Here is a 23,500-nt window from a genome sequence, read left to right as displayed (position 1 = left end):
CACTGGAACATTTTTGACCTACTTATGCATCTAAGGGTTAAATACAGTGCCTGTCCAAAAAAACGTTAACTTATTTAACTCCAGCTGATGCAGTGAGGAGCTTCTCATTTCTTAAACAACCATGATGGAAGACAGATCCTGTGGTCAAGGAAAGGATGTTACTCTGTCTCAGAAGGGTCAAATTATTGCCCTGCATCAAACAAAGAAAGCCACTGAGGAGATTTCTGAAATTAAAATCAGGTTATTGTACCTGCAGCATTAAACGGCATCAGGATCCAGATGAGCGTCTCCAAAAAGAACAATAGCAGCAGCTTGATTGATTCTAACTGTAAATTATCCCCAACATGGAGACAGGATGTGCCATAGGATCTAACAAAAGGCCACTCAGATAAATCATTTGTTGCATGGTGGTTTCAGGTTGAATCTTTTGTTTATTCCTGCAATGTCATTTCATGCACCGTCTAATTTGACGAATATAAAAATGTCGTACTCACGTTTGGATAACTCTAAGGAACATTATTGTAAAAGCGACAGATTACCACCACTTTAACTAGACTGATGAAGCCAGCAGTGTTATCCCTGATCTGAAAGGAGCTTTTCATTCAGACGTCTTCATTAGTGCAGAACTCCGACAGCTTTACAACTGTGAGACCACCTGCAGACAGCGAACAATACTCTGAAAAACTGGGTCTAACTGCCTCCGTCTTTGTCCCACGAGTCTCCACGATGTGTGTTTTTCAGTGTTGGGGGTGGAGGCAGCAGCACGTCAGCCTCCGTCCCTGGGGATTATTTCTGTCATGTTTTAAATGCTGATTAAAAGGTGAGCTTAAAGAAGTGCATTTTGGGAGTAAGATTGATATCACTTATGTTTTTGCAGAGAAAACCTCAATCAAATCAGGATTAAGTGCGACCGCCATTTGATTTTAAGCAATTTTGTAGGTAACTTCAGGCTGCCTCTCCTCATGTAAACCCACTGTGACTCCATGTGCTGACTGTAGCCAACACAAACAAGTTTAGTGTTCGCCGCATAGTTCAGGATCACCCTCCAGTCTACGCTAGCAAAACAGGATTTAACCCCTCCACGTACAGTTTTCCTTCTTAAGTAGCTTTAAGGTGGTTAAAATCCTCTTATTCTTCTCGGTGTCAGCATGTTCCATTAGATCTGTACAATGTTTACACTGACAGAACTACAAAGAATGTAAAGTTTGCAGTGATTTGTCGTTAAAAAATGTCTTCCTTCCTTGCAATATCTGTAAATGAAATGCGATTTAAAGGCATTTATTTTTTATTGTTGCAACAAGAAAATTGCATTTGTTGTCTTAAAGATGGGCAATTCGTTGCTCCATGTTTATGGTAGAAGTCCTTTCTTCAGGTTATTAACTGAGAGGTTTGTGTGAGAAGCTATTAAATGTAGGAATTTAAAATGAGACTTGGTGGCAGAGGAGACGGATGAATCAAACTGTGTTTTTATGTTGTGTGGACTGTATTGTTGCTGTATCATCTTTCAAATTAAAAATACTCTTTAAATTCCTGACCTTTACAGCTGCTTTTGTTACTTTTGTACAGAGTCAGTCCAACACTTTCCTCGTTTCCAGTCTTCATGCTAAGCTAATCAGCTAACATTCATTCGAGCAGCGTGAAGCTTCTCGCAGCATTTCCACGAATGTTACACAATTTATTCCGTTAGTGTTTGTACACAGGGCTGTAGAAACTCACTGGCAGGACAAATGTTCCTCCTAATCCCGGGAAAAGACAAATGCGTGTAAACTTTGGTTTGTGAAATGCTTTAAATCCTGCCTTACTCAGCCTGCAGGCAGCTCTGGACCTGTCCTAACATCCACCCACTTAGAAGGTGATCATGTGCAACGAAATCTGCTGTCCTGACTTCAGGAGCTCAGAGAGATAATGCAGCTAAAACCCCAAGAATTCCCTTTGTCTACTGCAGCAGAACAGTTTGTATTATCAGTCCCTAAAACCTCAAACTCTCCTGTTGTGGTGGAAGAAGATCCTTTATTTAGGTGAAACTACTGAGACAGCAATGCAAAATACTCTACTACAAGTCAAAGTGCATGAAAAATTACACTTTAGTGAAGCTACGAGCATCATTTGCAAAAAATAAAAGCACTAGACATTAAGACATTAACTGCAATTTATAAATTTGTAAAACTAGAAATTTAAAATATTTTTTAGACCCATGACAAATTGTTTTGATCATAAAGTAAAATACTATATTGCTCTTTTGTCATTTTGTCTCATGTTTGTAATATTTTGTGTTGCGTTTCTGTCTTTTTACGTCTGGCTTTTATTATTTGTCTCACGTTTTTGTCTTTTTGTGTTTCCTTTTTGTCTCTGTGTTTTTTGTCTCATTTTTGTCATTTTTTGGTTTGCTTTATTCATTGTTTTGGGCATCATTCCTGTCATTTCGTTTCTCGCTTTTGTCATTTGTTGTCTCGTTTGTGTCCATTTTTTTGTCGCTTTGTAACTTTTTTGCCTAATTTTTTGTCTTTTTGTTTTGTCATTTGTCTCATGTTTTTGCCATTTTTTTCTCGCTTTTGTCTTTACGTGTCTTGTTTTTGTAATATTTTGTCTTGTTTTTGTTGTTTTTTGTCTTTTTTAAAGTAAAATACCATATGGTTCAGTTCCAGATAGCTGTGACTAAATGTTCTGTTCCTTTGCAGACTCTCTGTGATCTGTCAGTTGTAATGTGGAAATGATAAACTGCTGCATAATGTTGTTAAACTTGAACTTATTTTTCTTAATAAATATCAGGTTGTTCATGATGTTTTGCAAAAAGATGATTCCTTAAATGTGAACATTGTCAGAACGTACTTTTGTGTACTAAAACAAAGGAACCATTAGGAGTTGTGGTTATTTATGGGTTATTATGCTGTGATTTAACTGGTTCAGCCCACTTGAGATCAAATTGGGCTGAATGTGGAACCTGAACTAAAGTGAGTCTGATGCTCCTGGTTTATAGTCAAGCATCAGTAGTGTGTCAGCAGCATGTTACTGTTAGTTGCTGCAGGTGGAGTCAGTTTGAATCACTTTATATCCATTTTTTATACAGTCACAGCAGATAAATCTCCTTAACAGAAAATTTGTTTCCAGTTTCTCTCTAATCTTTGATTTTTGGCGACATATTGGATTATTTGAACATTAATTTTTAGAAATTAAACATTATGAGAGAAGTTTAGAGAGAAAAATCACTGTTTTTATTTCATTTATTGAACCTTAATTAAACCAATGGAGTCACATTCTGGACAACAACACATGTAAGTTGCTGCTGTGATTCTGAATATGAAAAGAAACTAAATAAATAAAAAGTAGAACCCATCCAAAAGGATCTTAGTCAATAAATCAAGCTTGAAGATGGAGACACACTATGCTCTTATCAAAAACACCATTAGGAAAATACTGGATCAACAACTCAGACATCTGAAATGTCACCCTGACGACACACTGATTTCTGTATTTTTTTAACAATGTGTTGCGTTCTATTGTTTAAAATGTTCCTCTTCCAAGTAACTAATCCTGTCAGATAAACATAGTGGAGTAGAAAGTACAATATTCCCCTCTGCCACATAGTGAAATAAAAGTAAGTATAAAATGGAAACACTCAGCAAAGTACCTCAAAATTCTACTTCAGTCCAATAAATGTACTTTCTACCACTGTTCCTCTGTGGCTGCCCTGTTTATGCTTCATGGACAGGGAGGATTTACTTTTCATCAGTCCTGAGTTGTGCTGGCAGAGTCGGTCTGTTGCGCCTCCTGCTGGTGATTCTGAGAATTAACTGGACTGCTCAGCCAGAAAATGACCACATAATACAGCTAATAATTTAACATCTGAGCCTGCAAATGCACTTTAATGCACTTTAAAGCAGAATTTCAACACGTGGACTGTTTGAGATTTTTAAGATGTTGTTAAACTATTATTTCATTTAGATTCAGTAAGTTGAAAAGTGTTTACTCAGTGTAAAATAGTTTGCAATATCAGTATGATATAAATCAATTAAGATAAAGCTTGTTGATTACAAAAAATGCAAAAAGGTTAAATATTCACTCGTTCCTGGTTAGCAAATAATAGAAGATTTCATGTATTTTACAAACAAATAAATAATAACGAAAATAAGCTGACTGACAAAAATAACCAGCAGATCTGTTAGCTGCAGGTTTATTTTGTGTAGGAGTTTTCCATTAAATAACTGAAATATTAAGAATTAATGAAGAAATAATCAGCATAAATAAAAACCATATGCATCTGAGAAAAAAAATTAAAAGCAAACAAAATATCTGTAAATTATTTATTTTATGTAGCTGCTTATGTCCAGAAAACCTCTTGGGAAATTATAGACAAATAAAACAAACAAATTTTTGTCTTTTTTTTTTTTCAAGTTTAATGAATTTTTGTATATAAAATAGGTAGATTTATTTATTTTTTAAAATCTTGTTCTGCTAATGCCTTATTTTCTTTACAATGCTGCTCTGAGGCTAATTGAGAAGAAATCTACAGTACATATTGATAATATCGAGGGACATAGTCATACTTTATCCAAAAGGCCTTCTTGCATTTCATAAACACAAAGGCTGACATAAAATAAACGCTACAAATAGGATTGTGAGATGTATTTACAGTACCGTACATACTTCACATGGTCGGCATGCTAGAAAAACAAACATTCTGCTGTCGTTGTGTTAAATAATATGCATCAATGTGGGAACTTTGTCTACCAGATTTAACTAAAACATGTAATACAGCATGTAAAGTTTTGGGAAATACACTTTTTTTGTTGTTGTAGTAGTTAGTTTAGCTTCGCATAAAGACTGGAAACAAGAGGAACTAGTTAGCCTACAGGGAACAGTCAAATATCCCCACAACTTCTCATTTTTCCTTATGTTTTTCCTTCAGAATAAACAAACAAGATATAATAGATGAATAATTGAGCTTGAAACGTGCTCGTAAGCGGGTTTTATTAGCTTTAAACTAAGCCTGCTAGCCGTTTCCCCTCCATTTCCAGTCTTTATGCTAAGCTAAGCTAACACAGCAAGCTTATTTCCCAGATCTCTTCAACTATTCCTCTATACTACATTAAACATTCTGGATTTCAGAGCAGCAGTTTGGTTCAAACAAACATCCTAGAGGTCAAATGAATAAACTCATGAGTTCTCCGTTCTGGATAAGGTGAAGGTTCGTTTCCCTCCTAAAATGAGGAGCAACCCATCGTTGGCAGGCTGGACTTTACTTTAAACGCGTCGACTGTGAAGGCACCAGCAACATTTAGCTGCAGTTAGTCAGTCCATCGCACTATTTTATCAAATATTGTCATTTTAGTGTAGCTTCTGGTATCTATGAAGTCTTTAGAAGGAGTGCAGCTGTACCAACATCATGTGTAAATACAAGTTATTGAAAAACTGCACTCAAAGAGCGATTTAAGAACAACACAGGAGGCAAAACACAGTTGTCAGTCTCAAAAAAGCATCACATGCACTGAAAGAAGAGGAAAAATGACTGTATGTTGACTTTGTAAGTGTGATCTAATAAATATCAGTATGTGATGATTAGTTTAATGTTTGATGCACATTCAAATCATAAGGATCTACTGCTTTTTACAGTTCTACGTCACTATAAACTGAATACATTTCAGTTTTGGAGTGTTGTTAATTAAAATTTTGAGAAACTGATCCTTTATAAATTAAACTAATAGAGTTTCATTGAGGATCTTTATGCCTTATACCAACCTGCATGTTATTAAAGATGTGCTATTATTTTAATATTTTAAATATAGAATTTACATTTAAGCGCAATAAATTTTGATTGTTTTATTTATTTCCTTATTTATTCATTTTCTTTTTTTTGTGTATTTACTATCAGGCAATTGTTGCTTATTTTTGTGATGGAAAATTTTCACATTTTTCCATAACTGTGTAAACAGGACAATTAATCAATAGCAAAATTAGTCAGTAAGAGTCAAATTCTTGATTATGGGGTAGTTTTGGGGCTTCTCTGTAATAATAAAGTGCCTTAAGGTAACATAAGTTATGATTTTGCACTACATAAAAAAAAACTGAGTGAAGATTTTCTGATGTAGGGGTTTCATTGCATTCTGTAGTGTTCGTTTTGGTGTAACTGACAGTTTTTGAAATGTTTCTGATATATTTTCGTTATATCTTATCATGTATTTGATACACTCCCACCCAGGATGTACATTTGACTGAGTTTCAGCTGTGCACTTGTTGTTGTTGAATTTTTTAACGTTTTAAGATCTTTATGCGTTTGACTGCCCTTGTGTTGACTATTTTTAAAACATACTGATGTGATTAAAACCCGACTGGGACCAATACATCGTCCACTTCAACACATTTACAGGACTCAAAATCTTCTCTGTTGTTAAAAACAACAGTGGCAATAAAGTGCAAAAATCCTTATACCTGTTGTACCTGTTACAGTTTGAATATGATAATAATAGTCTTTTTGGGGAACATTTCTCATAAATTTAACATTTTCCTTCATGTGTGCTGCCACCCTGTGATGCATTTTTGATTGAGATTTGAATTTTTTGTCTTTTTGACATGTTTATGTCCAACATGTTGTCTATTGAATCCCATCTGGAGCCAGCATGCAGGCATACTTTCATTCTTTTCTGTTTTGTTAGTAAAAGTAAGGTCAGTTGTGGACATAAACTGTAAAAAAAACACATCTAGTATTGTAATTATAATAATGCTGCAGTCTGAATATAGTGCGCCTTTGGTCCTGTGTTTGTTTTTAACAGTTTTAACTATCAAAACCAAATAAAAGAGACACATTCCTTGTTCCAGCACTTGTTTCACCCTCCCACCCCCTGTGAGTGAAACTGTGTCACCAAGTGAAATGAACATTCGCTGTCAAACGTCCTGACCTTTAAACTCCTCCTAATCCCATATGATCCACACGGCTGTTGCTCAGCAGCGTCCTGCGTCTTCGTGTGCGTCATTGAAGCAGCTTGCGTTGGCTCTATCTCCATCCCCTCCCCTCCCCTGCCCTCCGCCGCCTGGCCAGGAACCTGTTTTCGGTCGTTGCGCTCCGTCTGGTCAGATGTTGGGATCTCCCTCCAGCTTGGTGAGGTCGGTGGCCGTGCCCATGAACATGCTGCGTCCTCGCTCCAGCCGGCTCTTCTTGTCCGTGAGCCGGAAAGCCTCCATGAACTCGTCGATGTCGATGCTGCCGTCCTGGTTGCTGTCGATGGTGACGGCCAGGTCGGAGATGGCCTCGTCCGTGATCTCCATCTTTAGGTAGACGCTCAGCAGCTTCCACGTCTGCCGGAAGTCCTCCATGGTGATGAAGCCTGAGAGGGAGGATGTTGGAGGTTAAACAAGCAGAGATGCAGTAATATTAAAGGATGGTCACTGATACAAATACGTCAGCGTGTGTTTGTGTCATGGTCAGAAGTGGGGAGGGGAGCCAGAGACCAATAGATCAGTGGGTTAATCCTCAGTGGGATTCAGGAGGCCGGTATTTGCTGCGACCTCTTTGGCACGCTACAGGTGGATTAATGGAGGATGAGCTCAGTCATCAGAGCCCTGACACACTTTACACCTCCACTGGACCACAGTTTCTACTCTACAGCAGCATTTCTGTGCTGATTTAATGCTTTCTGACGCATTTTAACACACGCTGTTTCTTTGTTAACCTACATATTTATTTATACATTGCAATACTATAACATTTTTAAAATAGAAATTGACAATCATACTAAACCCAAGAAACAGCAGCAGTTTTGAAAGGCAGGTTATACTTACTGAAAAACAGAAATTACATAATTAAGTTTCAGACAGTTACAACAGTTAAAACACTTTCAGTTTTCCAAATCTAAGCTTAAAGTCATATTATTTCATCAAAATCAGTATGTTCTACATGTCTCATTTAAGAATTGGTCGAAAGTAAATCATTTGCATGAACCTGATTCTGTTAAAAACACAGAAAAATTTGCACTCCCTGTATTAACTGTAAACCCGGATGAACTGCAGGCAGTGTTGACACAGAAGATAGGAGACAAGTATGGAAACAAAATTAAAAATTAAGTAGTAAAATATCTATTTTCCAGTATTGTTAACATCTTTGGCCACCTGGAAAACCATTGTACACATGTTCACATTTTTGTAGTATTCAGAGAAATACAACTTTTCTTTTTTCTGATCGTCGGTGTTATAACTTTGCTTCACTGTGTAAAAGACATTTCTGAATTGTCTTTACTTCCAGCCATGGTTGTGCTGTTTCTATAGAGTGCAGGACTTTATATTGCAGTGAAAATTTAACCCACAGTGAGTAAAAATGTGACATTATTCCTGTACTTTTCATAATGTCTTCCCTTCTTCTTTTTCTATTCTTGACACATTTTTTGTCCTTTTGTGCATTTTTCTTTCTTCGTGACCTCTCCCGTCTCATCTTTCTCACCTCTGCTATCTGTTTTATTCTCTTGCAAATAAACTAAACTCAATTTCTATTTGTTCCGACAAGTGTTTCCTTGACGCAAAACGAACAGATTTATGAGTCACTGATGGTAAAATTTTATATTTCTTGACATTTCTGATATGGACGTATCTGCTTGATGTCGTGTTATCTGTGTTTACAACAAACACGAGGCCTTAGAATAACATGAGGGACATTTTCCTTTAGGAGGCCAGCTTTGGCTGGGAACAACAAAATAAAGCGTCCATTTAAAGAGTAGAAAAAACAGTGGGGTGTCTAAATGTGTGCACATATTATGGTTTACAAATAAATGGCTCTTTTACCTGAGTTGTCTGTGTCTACGATCCTGAAGATGGTCTCCAAAGTGGAGCGGTGGCGGTACAACGTTTCCAGCAGACTCTGATCAATGTTCTGAAAAAGAAGAAACAACAAAGTGAACAAATTCTTCTTTTTGTCATTTAAGCTTTTATATGTTTTAACATTTGTACATTACACAAAAATACATATAGCAGAGTTACATAACAAAACAAAAATAAAACCTGCTACTCATGGCCAAACTCTGCTTTACTGCTTGATGGAACTAAAGAAGTTTCCACTACAGACAATAGTTTGAAGATTCAGGTAAAAGGTTGATTAAGCCAGTATGGAAAGACACTTTAACCCTTTAACACTCACTGAGTGAAAATTCTGTCACTCTGTGTTAAAATTATACACTAAAAGCACAAAACCTCCCGATTCAAACAGTGTAAATCACTTTAAGATACCAAACTATGGGAATAATATAAGATAAGATATGAAACAACTATGGATTAAATTAAAAATGTAACTAATAAAACATCTGTAACATGCAGAGCTACGTATTTATTTCAGTACTGCTAACACCTGTGGGTACTTGTTGTACAAATGTTGTACATGTTGATTGCAGATTTTTTAAAAAATTTTCTAAAATAAATAATCAAAACATTCTCTTCACTTCTAGCTATGGTTGTTCTGTTTCCATAGAGATGCAGAATGTTATATTGCAGCGAGAAATGAGCCCACAGTGAGTAAAAATGTGACAGAAGCAAAAAAAAAAAAAAAAAAATCCAGAAATTGAACAAAATGCTTCTAAGTTATCAGTCTTTTTCAGTAAATATGGGTGTGATTTTTAGCAGGGTAAACTAATGTGCAATTATGTGATAGATGAACTTGCTGTAATATTTCCTTATTTTCACTTTTAGGATCCTGTTTCCATAACAATCTCAGGTTTTTGCATTTTTACAGAGTTTTCAATTGCACGGCAGAGGTCTGAATGCATGTAAAGATATACTGACTATGCACACTCATTCAATTTATCCAAAATATAACTTCAGCACTTATTACTAGAGTGTCTTTGATCTGTTCATGCAGCTACTTCAGAGTAGCAGCGTGTCCTTACGTCACTGTTAGGCCCGATGATGGCGAGCTCGTTGAACCAGTCGTAGTAATCTATCATGCCTTCGCTGGTCTTGCGGGTGACGAGCTGACAGCGAAGCATCCTCCAGGGCAGGTCCAGGTGCATCACACTCTCCACTGCCGAGGCCCAGTCGTTCAGAGACACCACACCTAACAGAGGTGGAAGGTCATACTGTTTCAAAAGAGAGTTCTTCTAGCGTTTCATTTCATATTCATTTGTTCCAAATTCAGTTAATTGCCTGAATATATTACTTTTTGCACATTTATGACATTTTCTGGGTTTTAAATTGAGATTATTTTGCCAAACTACTATTCCCAAGGCCCAGAATTAGATTTAGATTTAGCTTTGCAATACTTTGCTAAGTAGAGCATATAAAGTGTAGACAGCTTTATTTTTTTTCTCCTCTCCTTTTCTCCTCATTGTGAGCTGCAACTAGCAGCTCCTTAATAGCCACTAATGACACTGTGGTGCAACTGTTTTGTCAAAAGCAGAACTTTCTGTAATATGTACTTTTCTCAGTTCTATTCTCAGCTTTTTCGTTGCAATTCAAGTGGCAGAGGAAAACAAACGCTGTAATCTGTAACATTTACACAGTATGTCATGTCAATATATGTAAATATTAGTACAAGCTGTTCTTTATTCTACAGTTTTCAATCATTTCTCCGTGGACGTTACAAGTGACGAACAAGACTTGATTTTAACAGAGACCCTTTAGGATTCAGCCTTGATGGAATTCATGACTCCTGTTTGAAAGAGGGAGCTGCACAGTGGCTCAGTGGTTAGCACTGTTGCCTTGCAGCTAGAACCTTCCCGGGATCTTTCTGCATGGAGTTTGCATGTTCTCCCTGTGCATGCTTGTTTTCTCCAGGTTCTCCTGCTTCCTCCCACAATCCAAAAACATGTTGAGGTTAATTGATGATACTAAATTGTAGGTGTGCATGTGAGTGTGACTGTTTGTCTCTACATGTAGGCCTGTGATAGACTGGTGACCTGTCCAGGGCGTCCAATGCCCCACGACCCTAATGAGGATTAAGTGGTGTGTAGATAATGGATGGATGGATGTTTCAAACAGGATCAAATGCTTGTCCAACTTTCCACATTTTTTCACATGATTGTATACAATTAAATCACTGAATGTGTTCCATCTGAAGTTCCTGTGAAACTGAAGCGTTCTGGGCTGGAGTTCTAATTGTTTTCATCCTAAAAGAGGATTATTTTGTTCCACTAAACATACAAAGACGAGGGCTCATGTTTCTCCCCAGCCTGCCAATGTCCCTGGGAAAATAAAAGTGCACAAGAGATCCGCTACAAAACGAATCAACACCTGATCTGCTGAGGACTGCAATGCTTCACGAAACTCAAACTACACACACCTGTGTTCTCGCTGTCGAACTTTTTGAAGGCACAGATGAGGTCAGACTTGTGCGCAAACAGCTGCTCCCGCAGGACTTTGAGGGCTGAGCGCTCCGTTCGGCCGACACTGCAGACGATTCAACAGAAAACGTGGAGATGTTTTATCAAAAAGAGGCAAAACTGTGATTCTCTATCAAATAAAACTTCATGAATTTTATCATTCAGGTGCAAAGTTCTTGTTTAATCCAGTCACAGCTGAAAATGTGCAGAAATGCTGTGTAAAAATATGACTACTTAATTGAGAGAAAGATAATTTAAATATGATAATCAACTTAATGTTTAAAGAACTAGCTGGACATTTAGGGAAATAACTGTATTCTGTCTCTGAAGCTCACAAATTAACATGCCATATCTTGTTTGTTTACCTTCATCTTAGGTCAAGCTAACCTCAATCAATCATTAATAAAATAGATTTTTTTTATAGCACAAGTCATGCAATAAATGCAAGTGTTGAACATGAAAAGATGTAAAAAGTCCACAAGTTTGATTAATAATAAAGTACAAAATAATAAGAGAGAATATCAAGTAAATCACAAAAAATATTTAAATTTACGTGTATAAAAACAACAAAAACAGACCCAAACTGTAAATAACGTTTGCATCAAGAATCTGCATTTCTGCTAATAGAAATGTATTCTTCTGCAATGTTTAACCATAAAATTTGACATTTTTTCTGCATTTAAATGAAAACAAACATGATTTTAAAGAAAAATTATGTATATTTGGTTTAAAAAATTGTGCATATTTTTTTTATTGCTAAATTCCAGATTTTCTCAGTTTTGTTAAATAACAGATAAAGTCGAGTAAAATCACAGAAAAATACAAATTTACATGCTGACCTTAAAAAGAAAAAAACAACTAATAATTATAAACAATAATAAAGTAATAATAAAATACTGAGTAACACATTACAGCAAAGTTAGAGTTCAAAATAAAAACATACTAGATAAAAGTCAAGCTAAAAAAAGTTTTAAGTTTATTTTAAAGATATCCGACTCTCTGTTCCAGTCAGGCTAATACACGACTGATCAAATTTAACAGGTAGACAAAACAGCAGAATCAATCTTATCATCTCTGTGTAGAAAAAAAAGCTAATTTACCTGTTTCCTAAATGTCAAACTGTTGTTTTGGGTCTTTAAAAATCTAAATCTGCTACCTTTCTTAGCTTTGCATCACTGCATGGTGCAAATCTTTGGCTACTGAACTGTTCATTGGACTAAACAAGCAACCTGAAGTCATCACTTTGGACCCGTTGCTCGTTTCTTGTTGTTTTTTGGACATTTTGTACATTAAACCATTTTAAAGGAACGAAGCAATCAACAGATATATAATCTCTGGTACCTTTGCCTCACGGTGAGCTCTCTGATCATGCTGCTGGCCTGGTACTGGACCACATAAGGCACGAGGTCGGGACCCAGCTTCACGTACGCCCCCCTGTTGCTTCCCACATCGTAGTAATTGGAGGCAGAGAACAGAGTGAGGACCTGAAGGAAACCAAAGGACCCGATCAGAAGAGCCGTATGTCATACTATGAGTGAGTCTGGAAACGAACCTAACATACATTTATTACTCCGCTAAGGAACAGCGGAGTTACGTGACGATCGGCATATGTTTGTCTGTCAGCAACATTATTCAAAAACAGACTAACAGATTCGGATGAAATTTTCAGGGAAGGTCAGAAATGACACAAGGACCAACTGATTAGATTTTGGCAGTGATGCGGCTTATAGTCTGGATACATGGATTTGTGAAAGATTTCTGTGTCACTATGAGATAGTGGCACGGCATCACTGTAACTACGACAACAAGTGAACACTACATGAGCTGCCTGCTGACGATCACATGATTGTGATCCTGCTAGAAATCGACCGCTGCAGACTTATCAGGACTTATCTGTTGGAAATGATACAAGGAACAGCTGATTAAATTGTGTAGGTGTTTCCGAGTCCCATCAATTCCCACCATTCACTACATATTTAGGTCACGTGATTCGGTATCTGTACATAATGTACAAATGCATAAAACACACCTGTGTTCAGTGCAAGGTCATTTTGTTTGTGGGTACATCTATATTAAAAGGACACATTCTATGCTGCCATGATTTCTGCTACAAATTTTTTCAAGATTTGATTCGATACGACTGAGCAGCCTTGGCGGAGTACTAAGATAAGATAAGGCAAGGTAAGACAAGACAAGATCTATTTTATTCATTCCAGAGGAAATTATTTTGCCAGAGTACAAAAAAAAACAAAGGTTAGTGGAATATACACAATTACACAGAGGATAGTAGTAAAATAGAAATAACAAAGAATACGAAGTACAAAATGCAAAGTACAAAATGTAAGTTTCTAAAAGTGTTTGTGTGCAGTGTCAGTGTGTCAAGTGTCTTAGGTGTGTAAATTGTCTAGAAAAAAATAAGAATTAAAATAAGAAAAATGAATTAACAAACCACAGGCACAAAGTGTAAACTGTATACTAATATTACAAACTAGAAAGTTTAACAGAAAATTAACCGAAGAAAACAGATGCATTGCACTGATGTATATATGTACTGTGCTCTCTGAGGGCTTTTCTTGTTTTGCTAATAAAGTGCTGAATTCAGGCCGTGAACTGTGGGCCTCTCAACACCTCCATGTCTGTACTGACCTTACGGTTGTGGCAGAACTCATAACCGTCCTGTTTACACTCGTGCGAGCGGATGATGAGCTGCAGGTTGTGTTTGTTCAGGAAGTCCTCGGTGATGTCGGGGCCCCAGTAGCAGCCTCCGCCTCGCACCTCGTTGGGGACGCAGCCTTCCTGAGCCATCGGGTCGCTCCACAGCAGGTCCAGGATCTGGTGAAACACAGGAATCACAGGAAGGAGATCTTCAGTGGATAAATTAGTTTGTTGTTCCACATTTAGCAACCATTTCTGATGTAACTGCCTACTCCTGCTTCCTTAAATGTCTGGCATTTAACTTGTATCAATGGATTTGTGCATCTGAGATTAAACACAGACAACATTTAAGTCTTGCATCTTATAGACTATGTTACAGTTCATATTTTTCTCATTTTTGTTCTTCTCTGAGGTATGCATTTGTTCTTAGCATTGGGTAATGCACACATGGTACATAGACTTAAAACATTCAAATGAAAGTTTGAGTTCTCACACAGAACTTCAATAAAAATGCAACTTTTTCAGTCATTTTTTTTATAGAAATGGGGATTATTTGTCATAATTACATACCATGATAAATTAACAGCTGATATTCTGCTGTTTATTTTTGGTTCATGTATTGGAAATGTTTAAAAATGTATTTATTTGGTGTGTTTATTTCATTTTTATTATTTTCTTTGTTAATTTTACCTTAAAGCTTAATTAAAGTATGGCTTTTCTACTTCTTATTATGTACCTGTTCATAAATTGAATAAATATATTTAGGGGGGAAAAAAAACTGAAACAACAATAAATAGCAGGAGGGAGGAAGCACAACAACCAAACCGAGTCTAATCTGAACTGGAAATAATCGTAAAGAAAAAGACACAAATCAGTCAAAATAAAAGATATAAGTAATTAGAACTAATTACTTTCCGATTGTATGCCTCTACCAACAAACGAAGTTACAGTTTATATTAATTTCTTTCCAGATTTCTAGATGCAGTGAAGGATTTTAAAGGAGGGAAACAACTAACAGTGTCACTAATTAAACAAGGCAGAATCTGACCTGAGTAATGCAAGTTAAATAATGGCCACATGTGTCTCTGCAGTAACCTTTAATCAACAAAATCTGACTCGAAACGAAAGTCTCCTCCATATGTCATGAAATTAACTTAAATTTCTGTTCATATATACTGTTAACATACCTTTAAACTACAGTTTAGTGATGACGTTATAGTTTGAACCCGCTTACACCTGCCTGCTGTTAAGGTGGCGATGATCAGTTTAAACAAAATCTGATTGAACTCACAGCACAAGGATTAATGACGCGGTGGATTACAGCTTTTAAACACTCATGCAGCCAACAAACCACATCAGTGTTGATTACTGATGGAGCGTTTGTTGGGTCACGACTCTTCTCAGAGTCGCCAGGTATGCATCCAAATTAAAACTAAAAATAAATATGTATATATGAGTCTACTTTTCGTTCTGTTTAGTGAACTGAGTTTGCTCAGCTGCTTGTTTCAAGGCCAAGAATGAACATTTAAACTTATTCTAGACTCCTTTACCTGCAGAGGAGAGTGTTGTTGACTATTTTGAATTACTAACATATATTTTTAAATACTGTAACTTGGGAAGCAGCAGTTTTTAAAAAAAAAAAAAAAAAAAAAAAAGAAAGGTCTGTAGCAAATGAAAATGTATGCTGTTTGAAAGTTGGCAAAGTGTAACTGAACACATCACTTTTCTGCAGAAATGACCCTGAATATGACACAAGACCTTAAATAAATCCATCTGCCAGTGACTAAATAATTATTCTAAATTGGCTGCAGCTTCATATTTACTGTTACAGACATGAGAGTGCCGTCTGATTCTTTGCTAGGCTGAAATATTTTCTGTAATATCATAATATTTGTTTGTACAGCGCAACACAAGCTGGATTCAGTGATCATCTTAAACATTTCTGAATACAAAATCGTGCACCCGCTTTGTACTGATAAGTTAAAAATTAAAATAATCTAGTATAGTAGAGGGATTAGGGCTTATCCAGCTAAGCAAAATTATTGCAATTATTGATTAATCATTTGGTCTGTATCAATTTCACCAAAGATATTCAATTTACTAAAATGCAACACCAAGAAAAGCAGAAAATTCCCACATTCAAGAACTTGCCTCAAAAATCAAAACTGTCTTTCACTGATGAATTTATCAATAAATTAATTAATTAACAGAGACCTATTTATACTTAAACTTATTTAGGGACAAGTCTATCTAAAATGTAGCATAAACATCACCTGTATTTTAATGGAAATCTGACAATCATTTCTTAAAAAGTGCATTTATTCATTATTTTATTATTTTTATTCATTTATGTTTTTGGTTTATTTTTCTTGTCTCTGCCCCGCAATATGACAAGAAAAGATCATTAAAAGCAACACGACTGACTTTAATATGTCTGTATCTGTGCATGCGTATACATATATATATTAAAATTTTCCTTGTTATACTATTTTATTGCATTATTTTTTATTCTCACTTACAGGACTGTTTATAACATGTTGCTTCTGCCTGAATTATCCTGCCTCATCAGCACTGTGAAGCAAGAAGAGCTCCAAAAATGAAGATGAATCAGACTCCTAGTGTTTAAAGCACTTCATAAAAATGTCTTATTGTGGATTCAGATATCGTAAGAGTTTCATCTCTGCTCCTTTACCTGTTTCCATTCCTCTTTGGCATTGTCACTGTAGACAGAGTCGAAGGATAAAGTAGGCGTTTCAGTTTCTGGCTCCTTCATCACAGCGTTGAAAGCAGACCGCCTCCTCCTGCGGATCTCCAGCTCCGTCTCCACGTTCACTTTGATCCGGTCTGAGAAGTCCTGCAGCGAGCGGTTGTGGAAACAGTCGCGGGCCCCGAGAGGTTTGGGGAAAGTGAGGGAGGCTCGACGCTGGAAGATCCTGTTGGCTCCCCAGACATCCTCGTCCAGGTCCGAGTCCATGGACGTCGATGCTGAGCTCTGGTTTCTCTTCTTCGGAGGCCTCAGTGCTGAGATGTACTGATGGAAACAGAGAAGATAAATTGTACAGACTGCTGAAAATCCTCGTTTAATCAGGTTATCACATGTTGGTTGCTCACATTGTGTCTGTCCAGTCTGGCGAGGAGGTTCAGGTCTGTGCTGTCGGAGATCCCTCCATGCAGGACCAGGACCTTCTGATCGATCACTGTTGCTAACGGCAACCAGCTGAAAATCTTCTGCAGCAGCTTCAGGATCCGTTTGCCGTGCATCTAAGATGAAACACAAACACAAAGCAGCAGTCTGCTGTCAATATCTACGTCTTGTATCTCATAGAATAGATTATGGTCTGGACTTGTCTCCTTTTTCTTCTTTCATGAGGTATACTGATCTTAGTGTTGGATAATGCACATGTGGTTTACAGATGTGTAGGAAAAACTAAATAATGCAAAAGTGATTTTTTTTGTGTGTTTAATAAATTTTTCTATTCTTATTTGTAATTCTACCTTTTTTGTCCTGTTCATGAATGCAACATAATAAATAAATACATTTTGGGGGAAACACAACTGAAAGAACGAGAAGCGTAAAGAACAGAATGGAGTTAAATTGAGTTCTCACACTGAACTTTAACAAAAATGCTACTTTTTAAATTATTTCAATCACAGATCTGGGGATTATTTGTTATGATTACATGCCACGATACACTACCATTCAAAAGTTTGGGGTCACTTAGAAATGTCCTTATTTTTGAAAGAAAAGCAGTTTTTTTTTCAATGAAGTTATCATTAATTGAATCAGAAGTACAGTCTAGATGTTGTTAATGTGGTAAATGACTATTGTAGCTGGAAACAGCTGATTTTTAATGGAATATCTCCATAGGGGTACAGAGGAACATTTCCAGCAACCATCACTCCTGTGTTCTAATGCTACATTGTGTTAGCTAATGGTGTTGAAAGGATCATTGATGATTAGAAAACCCTTGTGCAGTTATGTTAGCACATGAATAAAAGTGTGAGTTTTCATGGAAAACATGAAATTGTCTGGGTGACTCCAAACTTTTGAAAGGTAGTGTGCATTAACTTTAAATTAACAGTAGAAACAAACAAACAAAAAAACTATTTGTAACAAAAAACAATTCTTTGCCTCATTCTTTTAATCAGTTATTGAGGTTGTAATTGTCTCTGGTGTTTATAATTGAACTCCTGTTGCTTTTTGCAGCCTCTGGTCCAGTGTGTGACAGAAACACTGCATTGTTAATAAAGTTATGTTCGAATTATGCAGGAATTCAAACATCGGGGACATCTGAGGTTTTCTCTTCGGAGCAGCTCAACCTTCCTGACTCAGAAGTCAGATGTCCTCCGGCCACCTGGTTTAATGACCTCAAATCCTCTTAACGCGAGGAGGACTGACCGGTGTTGTGTGCAGAGGATGGCGTCCTATATCGAGCTTTCCGGAAAATGTGTGGGCGAAAGTGAATGTGGCAATTTTAACTTGGTGCTTCAAAGATAGCACAGATAAGGAAACCTTTTGGCTCCTATGATAAGAAAAGGTGTTAATACCAAACTGCTGGCAAAGAAAGAGCTGCCCTTTGAGGCATGTAGAGCTGAACCTACCTTATACTTAGTCAACACCTCCTTAGTGAAGCCGTACCTAAAACCAGCCAGAGAAACGCAAGTTAGGAAACAAGGACTTAACTGTAGCTGGTGAATGTGGTCAGAGAGAAGCAGGTAAACTTCACCTCAGGTTGACGATGTGGTCCTCGTGGTTTCCTCTGTTGAGGTAAACATCGCTCGGATACACGAGCAGAAACGCAAACAGGATGAGAAGGATCTCGATGGAGTCTTTGCCTCGATCCACAAAGTCTCCATTAAACACATAGGGCTTCTCTAAGGACGGCATGCCGTTCTGTACAGCAGGAAAAGAAAAAAAAAAACTGGGTTAAAGAATCTATCCATGGTCTAAACGTAAACAAACAATAGCAAAAAACTAAGACGACTAAGAAGAAACATGCTGCAGCTAAACATCTCAGTTGTTTTGTTTAATCCAGTAAAAATGTCACAAATCATCTAATTATAGCTATTATAATTCTCTCTGTTTTACATCATTTTAAACTGAATATTTTTCACTCTTTGGTGTAGCCAGACTGTCAAGATTTCAGGTTGAAAAATACGTTATTGATCAATAGCAGGAAATTATTTTGTTACAGCAGCTACAATCACAGTCAAAAACATCCTCTAACACTAAAGATAAAACATTTATGGCACAAAAAACACATATTCTAGTACTAAAATATACTTTAATACGTATTTCAGGACTTATTTTTCGCTATATAATGATATTTATACATTAAATTATTAAATCCTCTTCAGTTCACTGAATAATGTGCAAAACTACGTCTCTGTGCAACAACATAAATAAACTCCATTAATATTTATTACTTTTACATTTTTATTTTTCTTAGAACAATGCACATTTACATTTTATGCTTATACTTTTCTATTTACGCTTATACTTTCACGACATATTTTTCTACTTATGTTTATCTATTTTTTTTGTACTGTTTATATTTCAAAGACTTTGAATGGGAGCAACTGTAACGTAAGCAATTTAATCAGAGATCAATAAAGTATTTCTAACTCTGATTCTGAAAATGAAGAGAAAAATCTATAGATTCATCAATATGTGTTTTTTTGCAGCTCTACCAATGCTACCCTGTGATTTATTTTTTAACTATGAAGTTAAAGCTGGAGAAGAGTAACTTGATTACATTGTAAATATCAAAGCAACTTAGTGTCAATAGTAATGTACATTTGTAACTCACTCTCAAAAACTAATAGCTATAGCCCATAGAATGTAAATAAAAAAGCATAAATCCAGGTGTAACAGCTCAAAGACTGAAGTTTAGAGTCCCAACCTTGTAGAAGATCAGCAGCAGGTCTTCCAGCTGTCCATGCAAATCACCTGTAATGAAAAAAGAGACATAAATACACTAACAGAGTAAATCAGCTAGAAAACAGAAATGCACGGTTCACATGTCGGTCTAGAAATGACAGGGAGAAACTTTTGGGGGGATTTTTGAGGAGGCTCAAGGACTAAAAACTGGGGCTAGAACAGAAAACATTATTTGTTCTCAATCCTTTAGACTAGAAAAAAAATGCCTATCATAATTTAACATGCTTATATGGTATTAAGAATTTTTGCTTAGAAAATTACTTAAATGATTACTTAGATGATTATTAGCATTGTAGTCACTCTTTTTTTAGATGCCGATATGGTGAATACCACAATATTTCACATCTCTCTACCTTCATTTCCAGTCACCTCTCCACTGTCTGTATCTATCGAAAATCTCACCACAAATCGTGATTTCTTTGCTGTGGCAGGTGGAGATGCGGTTGATATTTGGCAACATGCGGAGCAGCTTCCAGGTCTCCAGGAGGAGCTGGAGGGCGTAGCGCGAGTGCAGCTGCTGCTGGCAGAGAGACTCGTTAGCAAGAAGGTCTCAGACACAAACACATGAAAGCAGCTTCATATTGCTGTTTGGTCACTGATGCACAGATGTTTGTCACTGCAGTACAGACACTTAGCAACAGTTCCTTTGCTCAAATATAAACATTTTCTCCAAAACATACACGGCAAAAACTCAAAATCTTACCAAGTCTATTTGTCTTATTTGTAGTCAAAATGTCTCATCACACTTAAGATGAATTCACTTAACAAGTGACATTTCAGCAAGATGGAGGGACTTGTTTTAAGACAATGCATCTTAAATATCTTGTTAAGTCAAACAATCTGGAAATTATCTTGTTTTGAGTTGAATTTTACAAGAAACAAGGTTCATTTTACTTTTCATACATTTTTCAAGCTGAGCTGTTATTTGTAGAAGCTACACAATCTGGATTTAAGAAATAAACTTCACTAGATTCAAGTAAATGCATTTTATTGGAAAATCACCAATTAGTTCATATTGTCAAGTTTGCTAATGCGCTGCATGCAAATTTGAAAATAAATAGTTGATTTCAATACTAAACTTGTTTACATGGTGTAGAGTTATTTATAAATGAAGGAGGAAGAATCATGGGCATATTTACAACTAATGTATTTTCAACCAACTGTATGCAGACAGATATCTGAAAATGCTTAAATCACACTTTTTAATCTTGTTTCAAGGACAAGCTGGTCTTAAATCTAGAGTCATGTCACTGTTATACAACCTAAAATAAGTAAAATACATCTTAAATTTTGTACTCAACATGAATGTTTAAAAAGCAAATGTCTACTTTTGAGTTAAAAACAGCTGCTTTTCGGCACAGCTGGCTTCCCCTAAAACACAACAAATGCTGTCAAAACATGATTAAATATTAGGATTTCTAGCCAACTGTGAGAAGACATTATATCTCAGAATGCTTCAATTAACCTTTGTAATCTTATTTCAAGTACAAGATGGTCTTAAATCCAGAGAAGTGCCACTATAATGCAACTCAAAATAAGTTTAAATACATCTCAAATTAGGAGGTTACATAAAGCAAAAATCTCTTTTTGAGTGACTACTATTTTTTTTAAGCATGTCTGGCTTATTTTAAGACACCTAAGCTTGACAATCCTGGTAAAATATAGCTTAAAATAAGTTTTCCCAGCTAATTTTAAGATCTCAAGATTGTAAATATCATATCTTATTTCAAAAAATCTTACCAAGCCAGTTTTCACTTGTTCTATTGGCAGATTTTTTCACTTATTTCAAGGTAAAAGTTCCTTGAAATAAGTTTCTTTTTCTTGTTTTGAGAGGGGCATTTTTTCCAGTGTAGGCGATTTGCTGGTTGGAAGCAAATATAAACTTTATTGGATCTATTATTTTCATAATAATATTCCACTATTTTCTCTTGTAAATGAAATATATGCATCAAGGCAAATGCAATGTATTGTTGCAGTGGTTTAATGAACTGTCTTTCATTTATAAATATGACCAAAACTCCATTCTGCTCATTACCGTGACACAAATCTGCTGAATGATAGTAAATAGTTCCGATGTGCACCTACTTTCTTGTTCCTGAAGGCCTCCACCAGGCCGACTGCCTGCTCCACCGTCAGAGGGAAGGTGAGATGAGGTCCTGAGTAAATCTCTGGCACCTCGATTTTCTTGTAGCAGAAATACCTCTCCCACTCGGCGTCCCGACAAATATCGTTCTCTCTGAAGATGTGCGAGATCAAATTTCCTGGAAGGTCGACACAGTTCAAGTTTAGTTTCAAACAAATAAATCTGGTGAATGACATCTCATGTGAATCCAAACCACAGATCAGCGCAGAATTCTTACGTTCATTGCTTGATGGCGTGAAATTGTCCATGAGGTAGCCGAGAAAATTATAGAGCTGCACACAAAAGAGACGTGAAGGTTGCAGTTTTATTGTTAACTTAAGGCAAACATTCAGACTGGATCATGTCTGGTGGATCGTCACCTTTATCTGGGCCTGTTCTCCAGAGTACTCGATGGACTGGAAGATGTGCCAGGTGTATCTCCGTCTCATCTCTGTGCGGGCGACATACTGACGGTACCATCGCTGGATCAGGACGGCAGCTCGTATGGCTGAAACACAGAGAACAGGCAGGATTTTGTTTCATGAAAAACAGACAGTCTTTGGAAGTATGTCTCACAATCTGCAGCCTGTAGGTCGGTACATGTAGCAGTCCTGTGTGATTGTCAAGAAAAGGGTTTTTGACCACTGTGAAGCTAAACTTTGATGGTGCAAGTTGTGCGTTTTGGTTCATCATTGGAAACTTGATCACATTTATGCACTGGGCAAGTTGATTATTATCCTGAAATGGCCTTCAGGTGGTGTACTAAGAATAACAAACAGAAAATATGGAAGGTACAATAATAGCAAAGTAAAGTTAGTACTCCTAGAACACTCCTACACTACTCTTTATAAGAAAATTATAACTATAGACTAACAAAATCAGTTGTGTGGTTTTTATTTTTTCCAATGCAACACACATTCTTGTACTGAACATTATTTCAATCAGTCTGACATGTGACATTACATACATCTGCCAAACTGCTACCGATTTTGATATCACAAATCTAAATACAATAATTCTGTAATACTCTAACCAGTAAGTCCGCTTTGTCAAGATAAACAGCTAAGTGCTTTTCCACTAAATATTATCTAGAAAGCTTGCTGCCTTACTTAATTGCTTTATAGTGTACTTTTTGTTTACTTAAAGACATTTATTTCAGTAACATACACGTTATTTTGTCACTTTTCAATCAGAAACTGCTGTTTGAGCTGTACGTCCTGATATATCGTCTTTCCGATATGTGTCTTTTCTTTAAAGATAATGAACTTAGCAGTTTTGTTCTACTTGTGGTGCACAATCATTTTTTCCATCACTGTCTCTGACCAGGAAATGTGAGTTTTGAGTTTATGTCTAACATCTGGCGAACAGCAACAACATCAACACAACAAACAAACTGAAACAAATGATGCTTACTTGTGACAGCTGCATGCAGCGGAACAGAAAGGCAAAAAGAAATGTAGATTCAAGAATACAGCATGAATTAAAATTTAA

At 36.5% G+C, this 23,500-nt stretch overlaps 1 protein-coding gene across 5 annotated transcripts in view; it reads right to left on the bottom strand.

Annotated features, from left to right (window-relative positions):
- Positions 1-4,287: 4,287 nt before the first annotated feature.
- Positions 4,288-23,500, bottom strand: part of ppef2a (protein phosphatase with EF-hand domain 2a) — a 36,202-nt gene continuing 16,989 nt past the window's right edge. For 4 of the 5 annotated variants that reach the window (XM_055011373.1, XM_055011375.1, XM_055011372.1 and 1 more), the window contains 15 exons: positions 22,390-22,517; positions 22,248-22,302; positions 21,973-22,148; positions 20,290-20,404; positions 19,850-19,896; positions 18,674-18,840; positions 18,549-18,585; positions 17,058-17,207; positions 16,639-16,977; positions 13,938-14,123; positions 12,633-12,775; positions 11,252-11,358; positions 9,861-10,027; positions 8,767-8,854; positions 4,288-7,319 (listed from right to left, as the gene is read on the bottom strand). In XM_055011373.1, the coding sequence (XP_054867348.1) occupies positions 7,066-7,319; positions 8,767-8,854; positions 9,861-10,027; positions 11,252-11,358; positions 12,633-12,775; positions 13,938-14,123; positions 16,639-16,977; positions 17,058-17,207; positions 18,549-18,585; positions 18,674-18,840; positions 19,850-19,896; positions 20,290-20,404; positions 21,973-22,148; positions 22,248-22,302; positions 22,390-22,517 (2,159 nt within the window). In that variant the 3' untranslated portion in view covers positions 4,288-7,065. Of the gene's footprint in view, positions 7,320-8,766; positions 8,855-9,860; positions 10,028-11,251; positions 11,359-12,632; positions 12,776-13,937; positions 14,124-16,638; positions 16,978-17,057; positions 17,208-18,548; positions 18,586-18,673; positions 18,841-19,849; positions 19,897-20,289; positions 20,405-21,972; positions 22,149-22,247; positions 22,303-22,389; positions 22,518-23,422; positions 23,447-23,500 lie in introns of those variants that run through there. The other variant, XM_035956280.2, reaches the window with a different exon arrangement.

This window comes from Amphiprion ocellaris, chromosome 6 (assembly GCF_022539595.1).
Source record: "Amphiprion ocellaris isolate individual 3 ecotype Okinawa chromosome 6, ASM2253959v1, whole genome shotgun sequence".
NCBI lineage: Eukaryota > Metazoa > Chordata > Actinopteri > Pomacentridae > Amphiprion > Amphiprion ocellaris.
Note: the sequence above shows the minus strand (reverse complement) of the source record. Positions and strands in the feature narration are given on the sequence as shown.